The sequence below is a fragment of the Schistocerca serialis genome, unplaced genomic scaffold (genome assembly GCF_023864345.2).
Source record: "Schistocerca serialis cubense isolate TAMUIC-IGC-003099 unplaced genomic scaffold, iqSchSeri2.2 HiC_scaffold_1370, whole genome shotgun sequence".
Lineage (NCBI taxonomy): Eukaryota > Metazoa > Arthropoda > Insecta > Orthoptera > Acrididae > Schistocerca > Schistocerca serialis.
The window spans coordinates 7383806-7405355 of NW_026047592.1; the positions used below are offsets into that span (position 1 = coordinate 7383806).

The 21550-nt window shown below is 41.8% G+C and overlaps 1 protein-coding gene across 1 annotated transcript in view; it reads left to right on the plus strand.

Moving 5' to 3' along the window:
- Positions 1 to 15210: 15210 nt before the first annotated feature.
- The window catches only part of LOC126441764 (molybdenum cofactor biosynthesis protein 1-like), a 69366-nt gene continuing 63026 nt past the window's right edge, over positions 15211 to 21550 (plus strand). Inside the window, exons 1-2 of the mRNA XM_050090687.1 lie at positions 15211 to 15222; positions 17685 to 17877. Of these exons, the coding sequence (XP_049946644.1) occupies positions 15211 to 15222; positions 17685 to 17877 (205 nt within the window). The remainder of the gene's footprint in view (positions 15223 to 17684; positions 17878 to 21550) is intronic.

The following is a 21550-nucleotide window of genomic DNA, read 5'->3' on the forward strand; positions in this document are numbered from 1 at the left end:
GACGGGCAGTGAAGAAGGAAAGGTCCAAATGGGAATAGGTGTGTGACGAGTCTGAAAGCAACATGGGTGCTTCTGTGTTAAAGAAGACAAGGTTAAGTTGATTAAGAATGGCAGCAAAGAGTGCACCTCTCGGATAGGTTCTGGAAGAGCCCCAAATGGGATGGTGTGCATTAAAGTCCCCAAGCAGCAGAAATCGGCGAGGAAGCTGCCCTATAAGCTGGAGGAAGTCGAACCTGGTGACATCGAATGACGGAGGGATGTAAATGGTAGAAAGGGAAAAGCTCAAGTGAGGAAGGAAAAGACAAACTGCAACAGCTTGATGACTGGTAGTCAGGGAGATGGATGGGTTGACTATGAATGTCATCCCATATGAGCAGCATGACTCCCCCATGAGACAGAATGCCAACCTCGAACAGAAGGTCAAAACAGACCAGGAAGAAATGCGAAAGCTCAAAGCAGTCGTGAGGATGCAATTTTGTTTCCTGAAGGCAGAGTACAAGTAGAAGCTGCGATTCTAAAAGCAGTCATAAATCCTCTTTGTTGGATCAAAGGCTGCAAAAGTTCCATTGGAGGACAGTCACGATGAGGACAATACGAAGGGGTGTCACCTCGGCAGCTGCCGAGTGCCAGTCTGCGAAAACTCGCTGCTACAGGGCACAGAGGCAAGAGGATCCTGCTCCATGAGGTCCTACAGAAGTGTCGGCTTTCTTCTGCTGTTGAAATGAGGAATCCAGGGCATGTTGTCTGTAGTTCAACAATGTCTAGATGATCAATACTGCAGTTCGATTGCATCTGCGTTATTACTTTGTGCCAAGAAGGGCTCTCAGCAAGGGTAGTGTCCAGGCATCGTGGCGTGTACCGTGGCAATGTTGTTCGGACATGGAGGAGATACAGAGAGACAGGAACTGTCGGTGACATACCTTGCTCATGCCACCCGAGGGCTACTAATGCAGGGGGTGACTGCTACCAATGGATTATGGCTCTGAGGAACCCTGACAGCAATGCCACTGTGTCGAATAATGCTTTTCGTGCAGCCACCGGACGTCACGTTACGACTCAAACTGTGTGCAATACGCTGCATTATGTGCAGTTTCACTCCACACATCCATGGCGAGGTCCATCTTTGCAACTGCAACACCGTGCAGCACGATACAGATGAACCCAATAACAAGCTGTATTGGACTGCTCAGGATTGGCATCATGTTCTCTGCACCAATGAGTGTCACATATGCCTTCCGACGATTGTCAGAGATGTGTTTGGAGGCAACCCCGTCACGTTGAACTCTTAGACACACTGTCAAATGAGTGAAGCAAGGTGGAGGTTCCCTGCTGTTTTGGGTGGGATTATGGGGGGCTGATGCACACTGTTGGTGGTCATGGTAGGCACCATGACAGCTGTGCTATAAGTGAATACCATCCTTATATTAGAACAAATAAGCCCTCGGTCACAAATATTAAGTCAAAATTGACCAGGTTTCGATGCTACTATGAGCGTCATCTTCAGAATAAGACTAACTGTTCTAAAATATATTAGGTATATAATACATTAATAAAATTAAAGTTTGTACTGACTGGAAAAGATGCAGTACAAACTTTAATTTTATTAATGTATTATATACTTTATATGTTTTAGAACAGTTAGTCTAATTCTGAAGACGACGCTCATAGTAGCGTCGAAACCTGGTCAATTTTGACTTAATATTTCTGACAGAGGGCTTATTTGTTCTAATATAATTCTGACATGGGCACTGAACCTTAGCAGCTATGTTCAAAGTTTTATGAATGCCATCCTCCGACCAATAGTGCAGACATATTGGCAACATATTGGCGAGGCATTCGTCTTCGTGGATGACATTTCGCATCCCCATTGTGCACATCTTGTGAATGACTTCCTTCAAGATAATGACATCACTCGACTAGAGTGGCCAGCATGTTCTCCAGACATGAACCCTATCAAACATGCCTGGGATAAATTGAAAAGGGCTGTTTATGGGCAATGTGACTTGCCAACCACTCTGAGGGATCTACGCCGAATCGCCGTTGAGGAGTGGGACGATCTGGACTGACAGTGCCTTGATGAACTTGTGGATAGTATGGTACGACGAACACAGCCATGCATCAATCCAAGAGGACGTGCTACTGGGTATCAGAGGTACCCGTGTGTACAGCAGTCTGGACCAACACCTCTGAGAGTCTCGCTGTATGGTGGTACAACATGCACTGTGTGGTTTTCATGATCAATAGAAAGGGCGGAAACGATGTTGATCTCTATTGCAAATTTCTGCACAGGTTCAGGAACCGAGGAGATGCAAAACGTTTTTTGATGTGTGTGTGTATGTATGGGATAGGCATCAGTTGTTTGGTAAGTGGTGCTTAGGTGTGTGTGTGTGTGTGTGTGTGTGTGTGTGTGTGTGTGTGTGTGTGTGTGAGAGAGAGAGAGAGAGAGAGAGAGAGAGAGAGAGAGAGAGAGAGAGAGAGAGAGTGGAGGGGGGGAAACCGTGGTTGGTAAGACCTTTTCCCTTTTTGTAAGAGTGTAGTGGATTTGTTTACGGTTCATTGAGGTAATTTATGTTTGATTAATTTGGTATTATTTTTTGGGGGTATTTATTTGCTTATATCGGTGGGTTTTATGGAGTGTGGTCTGGTGTTGTTGATTTGTGGCAGTTGGTAGTATTGTGCACCTTGGTTGAGCTATATAGGTCAAGTGAAATTTGCAGTACCAGGTTTTTGTGTCTGGTTTCATGGTATCTCTGGCTATGTTTGAGCGGTATAGACCAAGTGAAAGTTTCAGTGTATGTGTGGGTTTCTAGTATCACTGTCTTCATTGGAGCTGTTTAGTTCAGGCAAAATGTATGATACCAATAGCTGTTTTTTGCAGTTTTGGGGTGGGATGATTGTTGAGGGTTTGTTGAGGATTTTGTGTGCATAATTTTTGGTTTGATATTTATTTTGGAATGGTGTCATGATACTTATTGTTGTGTGTGCTGATTGACACTGCCCAAAACCCCTACTTCGAGCGGTTCCCCCATTAGTTTCACTTTATTTCTGGTGTTAAATATTCCACTTGTTAGGGCCTGTTTATGTTTGTTCATGGGTGTAGTGACAGATGTCGTGGTCTCCATATTGAAAATGCTTGAAATAGGAGTGTCAGCATCTTGAAGATGCCACGGGTTAAAGCAAATAAGAGAACAAGAACTTTTGGTAATCCCCTGCTGCCTATGTCTGTAAAATATGCTAACAACAAATTATGGCTAGTGCTTCTCTGCTCGAATTGATAATTATGAAATTACTTGTAGATTTGTTATGTCAGGGGTAAAACAGCGATTTTGAAAATATCCACTGCTTGTCCTATACTATTTAGCTGCTATTTTTATATAATACTTCAAACAAAACATTCATGTAATGGGACACAGACTACTGTCAGCTCTCTATATATGGTTAAAGTCAGGATCTATATAATAGTATTAGTATGCAGAATTTACCTTCTGGAGCCCAGGTATTCTTATAAATTATGGACACCTTGTCTCATGGGGTATTTTTTTACTTCATTTTTAAGGATTTGGGGATTTTTGTTTGCCTGTCCGTCTCTTGTCATACAGTTACACTTTTGTAGCAGAATATAAAGCTGTAATCTGAACCGTACGGAGAGGTGCACAGTCTACATGGAAATATGCCATTGGTACTTGAGGGAACATAGATATATTAATGCTTAAATTCACATCATTGATTTTCCACAATAGTATTTGTTTTATAGTCTGTTATAAACCAGCGTTTGGCATTCTGTGTCATCCTCAGACAATTTCTGATGATGTCCTAAAAAGCCAAAATCTGATTCATAACGAACTGTAAAATAAATGACTTTGATCATGCTGAGCACCACAGCTGAGACCAATATTAATGATTATATGTGTTATTACATATTTATCATGTTGCAGTTGGTTTCACTGATTGAACATCTTCAAATTGCCCATTTGTGTCATGACTTTACACATGTAGGCCACCTGAATATGTTCAGTGAACAAATCTGGTCATAACACAATAAATGTGTAATAATACAGCTTAGATGGTTATTAATATGAAATAAATATTATTGTGGCACATCAATCATGTGTATTTCCAGGGTTGCCGCATGTTCTGGAAATCAGGGAATTTCAAATGTATCAGGGAAATTTGAAAAGAGCACTGGAAAAATCTTGTTTTTGTCTCAGTAGATGAAATGGTTTATTTACTGAGATGTCATGTGTCATCACTGGCTGCATGCAGCTGAGTACGTGCGTAACTTCCCCTACTCCCTTATTCTTACTGCTTTTCCCCTTTATACCACTCCCCTCGAATTGCAGTCAGTACCGCCACCACTTCTTGCCACTAGCCTAGCAGCTATCGATGAGAGACAGGGAGACAGGAGGAGTGGTTATTTGAATCTGATTCTCAGAGATTGTTGACGCATCAGCCAGAGGTGGTGATCACGTATACATGAGTTGTGTCTGGGTGAGTGTCTGAATATCTGTGTGCTCCTGTTTTGTGACAAAGGGTATGGCGGAAGTTTAGTTGTGAGAATGTTATTGTCTTTTTTACATGCCTGGATGTGGCTCAGCAATCATCTTTAGCGTGAGTTGCTACTATCCTCATTAGTGTTGATTCTCAGAGTATTTGTGCAACTCACCAGCTACACAACCGGCAGGCCGGAAAGGACAGAAGGAAGACTCCCTTGAAGACTTGCTACATCCCTCCAGCCAATCAACACATGAGTCTCCCTCTGCCAACTGGAAAGGCTCGAAAAAGTCCAACAAAGGCAAATGGTCTTCTCTTTCGCTGACCCAAAGATCCTCTTTGACGGTGTCGCCATGTGATACCTTCTCCTGGCCGGCCTCCATGTCGCCAGTGTGCCCCACCAACCTTTCTTGTGCCCTGGATTCCTCATGTCGACAGCAGAAGAAAGCCGACACTTCTGTAGGACCTCATGGAGCAGGATCCTCTTGCCTCTGTGCCCTGTAGCAGCGAGTTTTTGCAGACTGGCACTCGGCAGCTGCCGAGGTGACACCCCTTCGTATTGTCCTCATCGTGACTGTCCTCCAATGGAACTTTTGCAGCCTTTGAACCAACAAAGAGGATTTATGACTGCTTTTAGAATCGCAGCTTCTACTTGTACTCTGCCTTCAGGAAACAAAATTGCATCCTCGCGACTGCTTTGAGCTTTTGCATTTCTTCCTGGTCTGTTTTGACCTTCCGCTCGAGGTTGGCATTCTGTCTCATGGGGGAGTCATATGGGATGACATTCATAGTCAACCCATCCATCTCCCTGACTACCTGTCATCGAGCTGTTGCAGTTTGTCTTTTCCTTCCTCACTTGAGCTTTTCCCTTTCTACCATTTACATCCCTCCGTCATTCGATGTCACCAGGTTCGACTTCCTCCAGCTTATTGGACAGCTTCCTCGCCGATTTCTGCTGCTTGGGGACTTTAATGCACACCATCCCATTTGGGGCTCTTCCAGAACCTTTCCGAGAGGTGCCCTCTTTGCTGCCATTCTTAATCAACTTAACCTTGTCTTCTTTAACACAGAAGCACCCATGTTGCTTTCAGACTCGTCACACACCTATTCCCATTTGGACCTTTCCTTCTTCACTGCCCATCCTGCACATCATCTTGAACGAACCGTTCTTTCTGACACCTACTCGAGCGACCATTTCCTGTGTGCTATCCATTTGCTGACTCCTACCCCACCTCCGTGCACATCGAAATGGCAGCTCACTAAGGCTGACTGGAGACTTTACTCCTCCCTGGCGACCTTCAACGAACACGATTTCCGCAGTTGTCATGACCAGGTGGAATTTCTTACAAACATTATCCTTACTGTCGCAGAACATTCCATTCCTCACACTTCCTCTTTACTATGCTGTGTCCCAGTCCTTTGGTGGACTGAAGCGTGCTGCGATGCAATTCGCATTCTTCGGGATAACCAAAAAGGTAGCTGAACTTCATTCACTAGTTCTTTTAACAGTTTCACTCCCCCTCTACCATCGTGTGCACCAACCTCCGACGGTTCTCTGGGAGCAAGATCCATTCGCCAATTTTCGGCCTGACAGTAGCAGACAATATCATCGTGTACCCTACTGCTATCTCCAACACCTTGGGTCGCTATTTTGCAGAAATTTTGAGCTCCTCCCACTATTGTCCTGCCTACCTCTATTGGAAATGAGCAGAGAAGACTCGGGCAATACCCTTCTGTTCTCAGAATCGTGAGTGTTACTGTGCTGCCTTTACTATGAGGAAGCTAGATCACGCTCTCACTTCATCTCAATCCTCCGTCCTGGACCAGACACTGTTAACTTTCAAATGTTGCAGCACCTTTCTCTTGTGGGCAAGCACTTTTTGCTTAATACGTACAACCGGACCTGGGCAGTGGGCATGTTTTCCAGCCACTGTCGTGAAGCCACTGTCATACCCACACCTAAGCCCGGTAAGGACAAACAACTTCCTTCTGGCTATTACCCACTTTGTTTACCCATGTCATGAATGGTTTTCTGTGGAAATCCCAGACTGGCTGTGTTTTTCAATTTGGAGAAAGCCTACGACATTTGTTGGAGGACTAGTATCGTTTGTACTCTCTGCACATGGGGCCAACTGCCCCATCTCCTTGAGGAACTTTTAAAAGACGAGTTTTCGAAGTACGTATGGGGTCTGCCTCCTCGGACACCTTTATCAAGGAAAATGGTGTACCTCAGGGTTCTGTCCTGAGTGTCGTCGTCTTTGCTGTCGCCATTAACCCTACAATGGCCTGTCTCCTGCTGGGCATCTCTGGCTCTCTTGTTGTTGACAATTTTGCTATCTACTGCTGCTCTCCATGAACCTGTTTCATTGATTGGTGTCTTCAGCAATGTCTCGATCGTCTTTACTCACGGAGCATCGACAGTGGCTTCCGTTTTTCTACTGACAAAAACATTTGTATGAATTTCTGACAGCACAGCTGGTTTCTCCCACCATTTTTACATCTTCGGCCTGTTGCTCTTCCATTCATTGAAACTACAAAATTCCTGAGGCTCCTGCTTTATACAAAACTATCTTGGTCCTCCCATTTCATGCTCCCTGCAGCTTTTTCGATGGGTGTGAACCCTTCACCATCTTGGCTTCGTGCGGCAGTCCATCTTCACCTTGACCTTCATTCACTTTCTAAAGACACTGCACCAGGCTCGCTCTATTGCCTTCAGTTTCACGACCTATGCATGGAATTTTGCAATAGTATCATTGTGTACACTGATGGCTCTTTGACTGACCATGGTGTCGGGTGTGCCTTCAACGTCAACCAACATTTTTTGGTACTGACTTCTGGCACATTGCTCAGTATTTACAGCAGAGCTCTTCACCCTGTATCAGATCATGGAGTACATCTGGTGACATACTCTTTTCAACTGTGTCACTGCTCAGACTCTCTCGGCACCCTTCAAAGCCTCTGTGCACTGTGGACTGTCCATCCCTTAATGCACCGGTTCCAGGAAAGCTTCCACTTGCTCACTTTTTATGGAGCCACTGTGATGTTTATGTGGGTTCCAGGTAATATCGGTCCAAGAGGTTGCTGACACTGCTGCCAAAGCTGCATTCCTCGTACTTCAGCCCAATAATTCTTGCATTCCCTCTGATGATCTCTTGTAGCTTTCTGTCAGGAGGTGGTGTCACTTTGACATCGACACTGGTCCTCCATTCATAGGAATAAGCTCTTGGTTATTAAGCCTCTCCCAGTGGCTTGGACAACCTCCTCTCAGTCCTCCTGCGGCGAGGTCATTTTAACTAGGTTGCATATTGGGCACTGCCTTTTTAGCCATCACCATTTGTTAAGTGGTGCTCCCCCACTACTTTGTGCACATTGCACCCAACTTTTAACTGTCTGCCGTTTCCTGAGGGGATGCCCTTTTTTTTTTACTGTTTACGTTCCCGTTTGGGTTTGCCATCTGAGTTATTGGCCGTTTTAGTGAACAATGCGTGGGCTGTCGACCGTGTTTTACTTTTTATCAGTTGTAGCAATATGGTGAAGGCCATTTAATTTTTAGTTCGGGGCCTCCATTTCCCTATTGCGTACATCGTAGACCTTTCTCCACGTCCCTGTTTATAGCTGTCCTCTCTTCTGTCATTAAACGTTGACATGTAATCATTTTTAACTCCTCTCTTCATCTTTGTGTTTCACAGTTTTGGCATGGACACATATGACCCTAGTTGTTTTTGCGCCCTAAAACAAAATGGGGGAGAAATACAAAGCCCTTACATTCTTTTGTTGACTTATGTCTTTACCTCTCCTCGAGACCTCAAAATTTGTCGGGGAAAAATTCTAAAATGTGTCTGTGGAATCAGAGAAATATCAGGGAATTTCACTTGGAGAAACTTGTGGCAACCCTGATTTTAGGTTTTTATATATGGAAATTATTTTTGCTTCTAGTATTGCAGTTCTGAATTGCTGAGTTCATCTTAAACCAACTCTTGTTATTAATCACAAATACCATTAGGGAATATAACTTCTATAGGCATGTAAGTGTGAGAATCCATGGGTCCCTGAAGAAGCTTTTTCAAGATGTAGAATAAATATTTTTTTCCGCTTAGCTGAAGTACCTCAGAAGATTATGCCATATGAGTAAACTGAGTGAAAGTGTGTTAGCAATCCTTTGTCCAGTTTCATACAGTAAGAGATTTCTAAGTACAAAATGGGCGGAACTGAGCTTCTCGGTTAACTGACCCACATGCTGGTCTCACACGTGATTGGTATCTGCATACCCAGGAACTTAGAACACGGGAGCCTAATTGCCCATTTATCCCCCCCCCCCCCCCCCTGAACCATGGACCTTGCCGTTGGTGGGGAGGCTTGCGTGCCTCAGCGATACAGATAGCCGTACCGTAGGTGCAACCACAACGGAGGGGTATCTGTTGAGAGGCCAGACAAACGTGTGGTTCCTGAAGAGGGGCAGCAGCCTTTTCAGTAGTTGCAAGGGCAACAGTCTGGATGATTGACTGATCTGGCCTTGTAACATTAACCAAAACGGCCTTGCTGTGCTGGTACTGCGAACGGCTGAAAGCAAGGGGAAACTACAGCCGTAATTTTTCCCGAGGGCATGCAGCTTTACTGTATGATTACATGATGATGGCGTCCTCTTGGGTAAAATATTCCGGAGGTAAAATAGTCCCCCATTCGGATCTCCGGGCGGGGACTACTCAAGAGGATGTCGTTATCAGGAGAAAGAAAACTGGCATTCTACGGATCGGATCGTGGAATGTCAGATCCCTTAATCGGGCAGGTAGGTTAGAAAATTTAAAAAGGGAAATGGATAGGTTGAAGTTAGATATAGTGGGAATTAGTGAAGTTCGGTGGCAGGAGGAACAAGACTTCTGGTCAGGTGACTACAGGGTTATAAACACAAAATCAAATAGGGGGAATGCAGGAGTAGGTTTAATAATGAATAGGAAAATAGGAATGCGGGTAAGCTACTACAAACAGCATAATGAACGCATTATTGTGGCCAAGATAGATACGAAGCCCACACCTACTACAGTAGTACAAGTTTATATGCCAACTAGCTCTGCAGATGACGAAGAAATTGAAGAAATGTATGATGAAATAAAAGAAATTATTCAGATTGTGAAGGGAGACGAAAATTTAATAGTCATGGGTGACTGGAATTCGAGTGTAGGAAAAGGGAGAGAAGGAAACATAGTAGGTGAATATGGATTGGGGGACAGAAATGAAAGAGGAAGCCGCCTGGTCGAATTTTGCACAGAGCACAACATAATCATAACTAACACTTGGTTTAAGAATCATGAAAGAAGGTTGTATACATGGAAGAACCCTGGAGATACTAAAAGGTATCAGATAGATTATATAATGGTAAGACAGAGATTTAGGAACCAGGTTTTAAATTGTAAGACATTTCCAGGGGCAGATGTGGACTCTGACCACAATCTATTGGTTATGACCTGTAGATTAAAACTGAAGAAACTGCAAAAAGGTGGGAATTTAAGGAGATGGGACCTGGATAAACTAAAAGAACCAGAGGTTGTACAGAGATTCAGGGAGAGCATAAGGGAGCAATTGACAGGAATGGGGGAAATAAATACAGTAGAAGAAGAATGGGTAGCTTTGAGGGATGAAGTAGTGAAGGCAGCAGAGGATCAAGTAGGTAAAAAGACGAGGGCTACTAGAAATCCTTGGGTAACAGAAGAAATATTGAATTTAATTGATGAAAGGAGAAAATATAAAAATGCAGTAAGTGAAACAGGCAAAAAGGAATACAAACGTCTCAAAAATGAGATCGACAGGAAGTGCAAAATGGCTAAGCAGGGATGGCTAGAGGACAAATGTAAGGATGTAGAGGCCTATCTCACTAGGGGTAAGATAGATACCGCCTACAGGAAAATTAAAGAGACCTTTGGAGATCAGAGAACGACTTGTATGAATATCAAGAGCTCAGATGGAAACCCAGTGCTAAGCAAAGAAGGGAAAGCAGAAAGGTGGAAGGAGTATATAGAGGGTCTATACAAGGGCGATGTACTTGAGGACAATATTATGGAAATGGAAGAGGATGTAGATGAAGATGAAATGGGAGATATGATACTGCGTGAAGAGTTTGACAGAGCACTGAAAGACCTGAGTCGAAACAAGGCCCCCGGAATAGACAATATTCCATTGGAACTACTGACGGCCGTGGGAGAGCCAGTCCTGACAAAACTCTACCATCTGGTGAGCAAGATGTATGAAACAGGCGAAATACCCTCAGACTTCAAGAAGAATATAATAATTCCAATCCCAAAGAAAGCAGGTGTTGACAGATGTGAAAATTACCGAACTATCAGCTTAATAAGTCACAGCTGCAAAATACTAACACGAATTCTTTACAGACGAATGGAAAAACTAGTAGAAGCCAACCTCGGGGAAGATCAGTTTGGATTCTGTAGAAACACTGGAACACGTGAGGCAATATTGACCTTACGACTTATCTTAGAAGAAAGATTAAGGAAAGGCAAACCTACGTTTCTAGCATTTGTAGACTTAGAGAAAGCTTTTGACAATGTTGACTGGAATACTCTCTTTCAAATTCTAAAGGTGGCAGGGGTAAAATACAGGGAGCGAAAGGCTATTTACAATTTGTACAGAAACCAGATGGCAGTTATAAGAGTCGAGGGACATGAAAGGGAAGCAGTGGTTGGGAAGGGAGTAAGACAGGGTTGTAGCCTCTCCCCGATGTTGTTCAATCTGTATATTGAGCAAGCAGTAAAGGAAACAAAAGAAAAATTCGGAGTAGGTATTAAAATTCATGGAGAAGAAATAAAAACTTTGAGGTTCGCCGATGACATTGTAATTCTGTCAGAGACAGCAAAGGACTTGGAAGAGCAGTTGAATGGAATGGACAGTGTCTTGAAAGGAGGATATAAGATGAACATCAACAAAAGCAAAACAAGGATAATGGAATGTAGTCTAATTAAGTCGGGTGATGCTGAGGGAATTAGATTAGGAAATGAGGCACTTAAAGTAGTAAAGGAGTTTTGCTATTTGGGGAGCAAAATAACTAATGATGGTCGAAGTAGAGAGGATATAAAATGTAGACTGGCAATGGCAAGGAAAGCGTTTCTGAAGAAGAGAAATTTGTTAACATCCAGTATTGATTTAAGTGTCAGGAAGTCATTTCTGAAAGTATTCGTATGGAGTGTACCCATGTATGGAAGTGAAACATGGACGATAAATAGTTTAGACAAGAAGAGAATAGAAGCTTTCGAAATATGGTGCTACAGAAGAATGCTGAAGATTAGATGGGTAGATCATGTAACTAATGAGGAAGTATTGAATAGGATTGGGGAGAAGAGAAGTTTGTGGCACAACTTGACCAGAAGAAGGGATCGGTTGGTAGGGCATGTTCTGAGGCATCAAGGGATCACCAATTTAGTATTGGAGGGGAGCGTGGAGGGTAAAAATCGTAGAGGGAGACCACGAGATGAATACACTAAGCAGATTCAGAAGGATGTAGGTTGCAGTAGGTACTGGGAGATGAAAAAGCTTGCACAGGATAGAGTAGCATGGAGAGCTGCATCAAACCAGTCTCAGGACTGAAGACCACAACAACAACAACATCCCTACTTTTGATATTCGTATCTGTAAGTCGCTTTTATTTCTTTAGAACTGCACAATACAAGTTTTTAGGCCTTAAGCTGGTACCTGTGGATCAGTACAAGCCTGTTCTGTTATTCTCCTGAATGTTTCTGGTATGGATGAGTTTAGATCTTGCATCAATAAGTTTGTGACACTGCAAAACATTAGAGTTTTTCCAAAGCCCTCCAGTGCCCCAAGTAAATCATTTTTGTGGACTTGGCAGCAAACACTGTGTGCCACACCATATTTTATGTTTTCCCTTTTTGAGTTTAATCTTATTACTGTCTTATCATTTGTTAATGTGACCTTCCATTTTCTGTAGTTAAAGTACAACTCAATCCATGCAAGGGGAAGACTTTTAATGCCATACTATTTTAGCTCCCCCTCACAGAATTTTTTAATCTAAACAGTCAAAGGCTTTGGCAAGATGACAGGGGGGATAATTTCCACTATTTAATTCTACTGGAATTGAATTTTTGAGATATTATGTTGGATTCTCAGTATAGAACCTTTACTGAAGTCAAACTGTGTTGTTAAAAAGTTACTCTCTGAATGGTGGTTCACCATTCTAAGTGGATTTAGGTTGAAATACTATGCAGAGATGAAGAGGCTTACAAAGGCTGGAATAGGCTGGTGAGATGCACCAAAGCAGTAGTTGGATGAAGACCACAACAGCAGACTTCAACTCAGTTTATTGATGGAAATCCAGCTCTTGCCAAAATTAGCTCTCTCTCTCTCTCTCTCTCTCTCTCTCTCTCTCTCTCTCTCTCTGTCTCTCTCTCTCTGTCTCTCTCTCTCTCTCTCTCTCTCTCTCTCTGACACACACACACACACACACACACACACACACACACACACACACACACACTTCCTTCTAGCTACCACTCCATCTCTCTTACCAGTGTGTTCGCAAGGTGATGGGACATATGATTCATGCCCGGATGATATGGTGGCTCGAGTCTCACAATTTTTGATGAATGCACAGTGTGGCTTTCAACACGGCATTCTGCAGTTGACCGTCTCATTATTTTGCCCACCCATGTCATGAATGGTTTTCTGCAGAAATCCCAGACTGTCGCCGTGTTTTTCAATTTGGAGAAGGCCTATGACACCTGCTAGAGAGCTAGTACCCTCCATACTCTACACATGTGGGGCTTCCGTGGCCACCTACCCTGTTTCCTTCAGACATTTTTAAAAGACTGAGTTTTCGAGGTGCATGAAGGGTCTCCCTTGTTGGACACCTTTATCCAGGAAAATGGTGTGTCTCAGGGTTCCATTCTGAGTGTCATTCTCTTTGCTATCACCATAAACCCTATAATGGCCTGTCTCCCACTGGGCATCTCCGGCTCCCTTTTTTTTGACGATTTTGCCTTCTATTGCAATTCTCTATGAACCTGTCTCACTTAGTGGCATCTTCAGCAATGTCTTGATTGTCTTTACTCCTGGAGCATCGACAATGGCTTTCGCTTTTCCACTGACAAAACTGTCTGTATGAATCCCACGAACGCTGACTGCAAATTTGTATGTCCGTCTGGTTATTTGACCTGTTGTGCTGCCATTCACAAACAGCATTCCAGGAGGTGTTTTCCTACAGGATAACACTTGCTCACATACTGCTGTTGTAAGCCAACATGCTATAGTGTGTCAACATATTGCCTTGGCTTGCTCGATAACCAGCTCTACCTCCAATCGAGCACATATTGGACATCATCTGATGACAGCTTCAACCGATCCACAAACATCATTAACTGTCCTTATATTGGCCAACCAAGTGCAACAGGCATGGAACTCCATCCCACAAACTGACACATGACACGTGTACAACAGCGTACCAGCATTTACATTTATATTTGCAGTGGCTTATCTCACACTCACATTGATCTCTGATCCTGCAACGTTAATCACTTTACATATGTTGTCTCAACAAATATATTCCTGGTATTTCATTACTCTACATTAATTATTTTTTGGTGTTGCAAATTTTTCCGTCAGTGTACCTGGCCTTTCTTTAACCACCCCTGGTGCAATGCAGAATTTTCTTCCCAGTAGCGAGAAAATGCTGTTATTCCAATTTTGAAATCAGATAAATTGCCTCTTCAAACGGACAGCTGTCGTCCAGATTGTTTACTCAGTGTCCTGAAAGTTACTTGAACATATGGTTAGTCGAAGGCTGTATTGTGTCCTTGAATCCCCGGATCTTTTGGCTTCGATCCAGGGTGCTTTTCGCCAAGGGCGCTCTACTGAAGATAATTTAGTCCACTTGAAGTGTGCTATCTGAACAGCTTTTGCTCAGCATCAGTTCCTTGTTGCAGTTTTCATTGACCTGTGTATATATCTTATGATACCACATGGTGCCATAACGTCCTTGCCACCTTAAAGGAGTGGGGCCTCCATGGCCCACTACAGATTTTTATCCAGAACTTTCTTCCATGTCACACTTTTTGGGTACAGGTTGGTGCCTCCTGTAGCATCCCCCCCTGCAGGAGAAGGGGCTTGCACAAGGTTCTGTTTTGAGTGCCGCTCTCCTTTATGCGGCTATCAATGATCTGGCGGCAGCTGCATGACATATGGTGTCCCCATCTTTTTTGTTCGTCCGCGACGGCTATTGCTGGAGGCAGAATGCAGGGAGCAATACACTAAGCACAATCCTGCGCTTTCACTCATAGCATCCATTTTTTGGCTGCCATGACCTACGTTATGCATTTCTGTCATTGTGTTTTTTAGGACTGGTCTTTGATGCCTAGTTGACATGGCTTCCCCGTCTTTGTCAACTAAAGCAGACATGTAGGTCGCACCTGAATGCTCTTCTATGCCTCAGCGACACCGACCGCGGTGTGGTCCACTCTACTTTAATATGGCTGTGCAGTCACACCTAGATTACAGGAATCTCTCATATGACTTTTTATCAGCTTCAGCATTAAGTCTGGATTCGATACACTATTGTGGGGTAAGACTGGTAACAGGTGCCTTTTGACTAGGCAGCAGTTGCACTATTGTGTGTTCTGCACCATCAAAAATTGATGGCAGCTGCTTGCCCATAGTACCCTAACTGTCATCTCCTCTTTCCAGATACGAGATCTACCTCCGAAAATGGCAACACAGGTCTGGGGTTATGATCACCAAGTCTGAGTCTTGGTCCAGCACACAGTTTTAATCTGCCAGGAAGTTTCATATCAGTGCACACTATGCTGCAGAGTGAAAATCTCATTCTAGAAAACTCTTTAACTGGAATTCTCTTTACATATTGGCTATTTTCTTCACATATGTGGGACATGGTCTCATCTGAAAAGTGAAAGCAAGCCTGTAAAAGAAAGGGGGGGTAGTTCTCAATTCTTGAGCAGTGACCCTCTTTTTTTTTCTTTTTCTTTTTTTAAAAAAAAAAAGATCCTTTGTAATTTGGGTGAGTTTATGTTCAATCCTTGCACCCAATTTACTCTTTCATCTACCTACTTTTTTTCTCGTCAAGCAGAACGATATTTATGCCCGTTGCTTAATACCTGTTTTGTATCACTTACAATGCTGGTATTTATGAATTTTTCTTTGTAGTGAGGTCTTGCCAACAGCAAATTTTCTGGATGAAAAGTTGCTCAATCTGCTCATATACTTTAAAATTTAAAAGTAAATCTAGCAATGCTAGAATGTATACAAAATACTGATATACCCATTTTCAAGTTGTTGTTTAAAGATTCGCGACTTTTAAAACTTATGTAGATTATCTTTTTGATGATAGAACTTTACATAAGAAGTTATTAAGAACATTGCGAATATCACATGACGAACAATTGAATGACTAAAGCAGTGTTATCAACCCTCATTCATTGACACATGTAATAAATTCATCGAGTCAGTGAAGTCCAGAGCTGTTGTAAAAATTTCTGAAATTAAAAGTATATATTACCTAATGAATGTAGTATTTTGGGGTGAAAGAGCACAATAATTATTATTTTTGGAATGTAATAATTCACTATGGCTTCATTTTAATTCTAATAAGTTTCACACTGTAATGAAACAATGTCTAAATGCCTCTCTCTCTCTCTCTCTCTCATTTGTTATAACTTACCGCTGTTATTTTGTATTTGTACTGCAGTCATTACATTAAAATTGGCTATATTGATTCTGCAATTTATACTATTATGTTATTGCTAAGAATTGATTTAAAGAATAAACGTATATATTTATTTGTAAGATTTTGTAAATTTATACCACTGGAACTCTTTCAAAATATTTGATTGGGTAATACTGCCAATAAATACAATGACTTTCTTTCTTCTGTTTATGATTGTAATAGATGTTGGACACTTTGACTCCAAGTATGTTATACAGAAACGCAGTGATTTTTTACAAAAGGCAAAACTATGTGTTCGAAGAATTGTGGAGAGGAGGGTACGTGATGTATTTTAAGTAGGTTATAAAGAGTAACTATAACAACAAAAACAATAAATTATTGATAAAATTATTTAATTGAATAGATAAAAAATCTACTCACCAAGTGGCAGCAGAACATACACATAAAACACTGTTGTGATTGGCAAGCTTTCGGAGCCAGTGACTCCTCCAGATAGAAGCATTGAAGGGGAAGGAAGAAGGGTAATGGAAAAGGCCTGGAGAGTTCCAGGAAAAGGTGTAGATTTTGGGAAAGTCACCCAGAACTGCGGATCAGGCGAAAAATAGAAACGACACATGTCATATACCAGCTATTATGTAAACACTGTTCAGCTTTCTACATCTGCATGACTACCACCAAATTATCAGTTAGGATAAATGGGCATAGGCATAGTGTATATACTGGAAACTCACAATATCCTGTTGCAGAGCACGCTCTACAACATGGCATACGTGACCTCGACACTTGTTTCACCACACATGCCACCTGGATTCTTCTGCCAGACACCAGTTTCTCAGAACTCTGCAGGTGGGAACTAGCACTACAACGTGTCCTTGGCTCTCACTACCCACCTTGCCTTAATTTACGTTAATTTCTCCTGTCTCAGCCTTTCTTCACTGTAATTACTCTTTGCTTCACTCCGTTTTAGCTTTCTACATCTTTCATTGTCTTTCCCGTCTATTTTCACTGCCCCCTCCCACAGCTGTTGTATACAATACGCTTAGCTTCTCACTCTTATTAAGTCATGTACAGTTTTAGTAGTAATCTCTGTCTTGCATATTACCCTGTCTTCCACCTTTAAGCTCTCAGGTTTCCAAATCTTGCCTGATGCAGTCCCCAACAATTAGTCTTTCCTTCTCATCCTGTACGGTAAGTCACCCATGACCCACGGTTCTGGGTAACTTTCTCAAAATCTACCCCTTTTCTTAGACCTCTCCAGTCCTTTTCCTTCACCCTTCTTGCTTCCCCTGCAACCCTTCAGCCTGAAGAAGGAGTCACTGACTCCAAACGCTTCCCTATCACAACAGTCTTTTATGTGTGTGTTCTGCCACTGCTTGGTGAGTAGATTTTTTATCTATCCAATTAAATAATTTTATAAAGAGTATCTGTGTGTGATGTTTTTATTGGTATACAACTTGTTATAAACATAACTTATTTTTACCATTTAATATGTTTCCAGATATTTACCAGTGGTAAAGATGAAATTGGGTTGATTGTACTTGGTTCTGACAAGACACAGACTCCACTTGATTACCCAAATGTGAGTGTGGAATTTCCTCTTGCACTGCCTACATGGCAGATGATATCCATTGTGGAGAAATCTTTACATGAAAGAGAAATAAAAACAGATTGGATAGATGGAGTTGTTGTTGGCATGCAAGTCTTGAAAGATGAGCTAGATTAAGTATTTAAAGCTGTCTGTTTCATGACATTCCTGGAACATGTTCCAGAATGTGTGTTACACAAATCACAGTGACATAGTTGTGACTTTATAAACTTGAATCAATATGTTTTTGTAATGAAAAAGAAACAGAAGGCACAATACCTGCAGAAATAGGAAATTTGTTTGTGTGATTTTACTGTATGAATGTTTTTTACAGTTTTTCAGCTCAATAATTAAGGAGGTATTGATACAAGGCTTTGCCAAAAATCCATCTGTCACCTACAATTCCAGCCCTGTCACTGGCATTCCCTACCCCACAATATGACTGGGCCACCATGAAAGCAGCTACATCATTGTCAAATTCACTGAAACTACTGCATAGCAATTTACTTGAGTATGGCTGCTGTTGTGGTCTTCAGTTTGGTTTAAGCACTGCGTCAATACCTTCTCTTCATAGCACTCGGAGGTCGCGATCTGCGACTGTTTTTACAAATGGCAAGAGAACTTTTCCTCTAGTTGCTTGTTTTTCAGTGAAAGATTCAAATATTTTAGAATGTAGTGCCTTATGTATATCTGTTAGAATAGCCACAAGGTCTGAAAGTTATTTTCAAATGATTGAGCTCTTCTACACAGTATTGAAATTCACAGATTCTTCAAACCTGGTCCACCAATGTCTTACATACTCCTCTTCCTCCATGAATTGTTTCCAGCATTTGGAGATGAAACATTAGGCAGCAAAACGTGCCTTATAACCAAAATCTAATGAACATATAATTAAATTAACCAAAGATGTAATGTTGCACTCTCAGGTAAGACTGATCTTGAATGCAAAGCCAAAGTGGAAATTAAATGTACGCTGCAACATTCATCACACTTTTTGTTATTGAATTTATTCACAGTGCCATAAGGAGAACTGAGTTTATGTGTTTTATAGAGTCAGATACACGCTGTGGCACAGGGTGCTGTCCGTTATTCTCCTGACTATGATGTGCAGGAATGGTAGTCTTCCTTCTTCTTTGGTCTCCATAGTGAATTTGATTTTGTGGCGTGTGGAGTTCACATGTACAAAGAAGTCAAGAAGTTTGTCTCTTCCATGAGGCCAGATGACAAGTGTGTTATTTACATAACAGAAGAAGAAGAAGATGGATTTCCATTTGGATGACATCAGGGCCTCTTCCTCGAAGTGCACCGTAAACATATTCACAATCTCTGGTCAGAGTGGCCTGCCTATTGTGACTCCATCTGTTTGCGGGAGGGGGGTGTGCCACAAGTCAGTGAAGTGGGAAAGCTGACCAAGTAATATGCGTGATGTGTAATACCTCGACCGATATTGAGAACAGAATAAAAAATTCAGAGGCATTACTTTTCAGCACTCCCATGCATATTCTGTATGCAAGACAAGCTTATGGAGCAGGTTTCTCATTCAGAAATTCTATTTCAGTGTTGGTTGTTTACACGAAGACCGTGTTAAGCATAATGGAAGAAGGAGAAATGTTTATCAGCATTCCAGATTTGGCAGTGGCAGGCTCATGGTCTGCTGAGACTCTGGTTTATTGTTTCACTATATTGCTGCTTGCATTGCTCAGAATCTCATTTTGTGCGAACATTGAATTGGTAGGTTCAGATGGGCCATGCTAAATGCCTTGCAGGGCCTCAGTAGTGCCACCCAACTAGCACCTGAGAGGGCAGACAAGTGTTCGCTCATGCGTACATGATCCTGCAGTGAAGTTGTGTACATTTAGTCAGGAAGTGGGCTTGTATACAGTGAGACAAGTATCCACACAGACAATGTGATGGCATCTGGAGCAGCACAGACTGTCAAGCCCTTAATGCAGCTCTAGAGAGAGGTGAACTGACAGCGGTGCAACTAACAACAATGCCAGACACAGGAATGGCACTGTGTCATCGTATCAGATGAGTCTCGGTTCTGCAACATCGTCACAATTGATGTACTTGTGTGTGGAGGCTCTGATGCCAACAGACCTGGCCAGATTGTACCTGTCATTCCCATGCGGGTCCAGCATGTGATGTGATGGTATGGGGTGCAACTGGATACATGTCACAACCTCTGGTTCGCATCGCCAATAATTTGGACAGCAGCCATTGCATTTGTGTTTTGTTAAGGCCTATCGCTGTGCCCTATTTTCAAGGGCTCCATGATGTTATCTTTTAACAAGATAATGCAAGACTACACATCACCTGAGCTGTACTGAGCTACCTCGATACAGAGAGTGTTCCACTGTTGCCATATCCAGCATTTTCTTCAAATCTGTCAAGTGTGGAGAACGTCTGTTCACAGAATGCCAAGAGATGGGTATGCCACCAGTCGCCAGCCACCAGTCGCCAACCACTACAGTTGATGAACTCTGACATATGACATACAGTTGAGTAGCATGAATTAATGTACCCATGGCTGTAATCCAACCTCGATTTGATATCCAGTGTGATGAGAGCTGTTCTGCTGTTCCAGTTTCAATACTGAAATTCATATATTATTTTTATGCTATCCTTACCAGATTGGACTGTGGTGTCATACAGCATAAAATATCTTACAACGTGTTGAATCAGTGATGAGAAGTGTAGAACAGCCAGCAGGGGAAAGATGTTGGCAATGAGACAGCTTTTATGTAGAACAGCAGTACAGTGTTTTACAGTGCATAATACTTCCACTGATTGAGAACAAAATGTGCAGTTTGCTGTCATCCATTTTCACAAACATAGCCTTGAAAAATAATGTTGACATTACTGTGCATTTCACTCTGAGGCATATTGCACTCTGAGAATGTTCATCGAATTCAGTTACTTTGTATTATATTTCAGTAACAGTGACATAATAGCAAATTGGACTGTATGAGTTTTTATTGATTTTTTTTCCAGAGACACACTACCATTTCTTCAGATTTATTTAATTTGGGTATAAATCCTTTCCAGCATATATGCTGTACACAAAATGTTGAACATAAAATATAGCTATCTGCTGATTTAACATCTTGCTGAGTATACCAGTACAATGTTCTGTTGTAACACATAGTTCAATGTATTTTACACACTTATAAACTTATTTATACAGTTATAGTAATTTATACCATTACATTAATGTTGTACCTTAATGTTCTGGAAGATGATATTATAAGGAACCTCATACTTTTCCTGGATGATAGAGTTGTCTATAATGAATTATTGCCTGAAAAAGATCTGCACAAATTTGAGTCAGATCATAACATTTCAAATTGGTCCAAAGATAGGCAACTGAGTTTAAGTTTTCAGAAATGTAAATTGGAGCACATCACAAAACAAATAAAAGACAGTATTGTATGACTACATTATCAAATAATCACAGTTTTAACTGGTCAACTCATACAAATATCTGGATGAAATGAAATGGTGACATAGACTCACTTGTAGGCAAAGCAGAATGCAGACTTCAATTCGTTGGTAAGATACTGGAAAATGCAATCAGTCTATAGAGGACATTGCTTACAAAATACTTGTGTGGCCCATTCTAGAATATTGCTTAAGTATGACCCATAACAAATAAGGCTAATGGCAGACATTGAATGTATACAAAATAGTGTAGCGTGATTGATCATAGATTTATTTGATGCTTGGGAGAGCATCAAGAAGCTACTAAAAATTGGAAATGCCAGACAAGTGAAGATAGA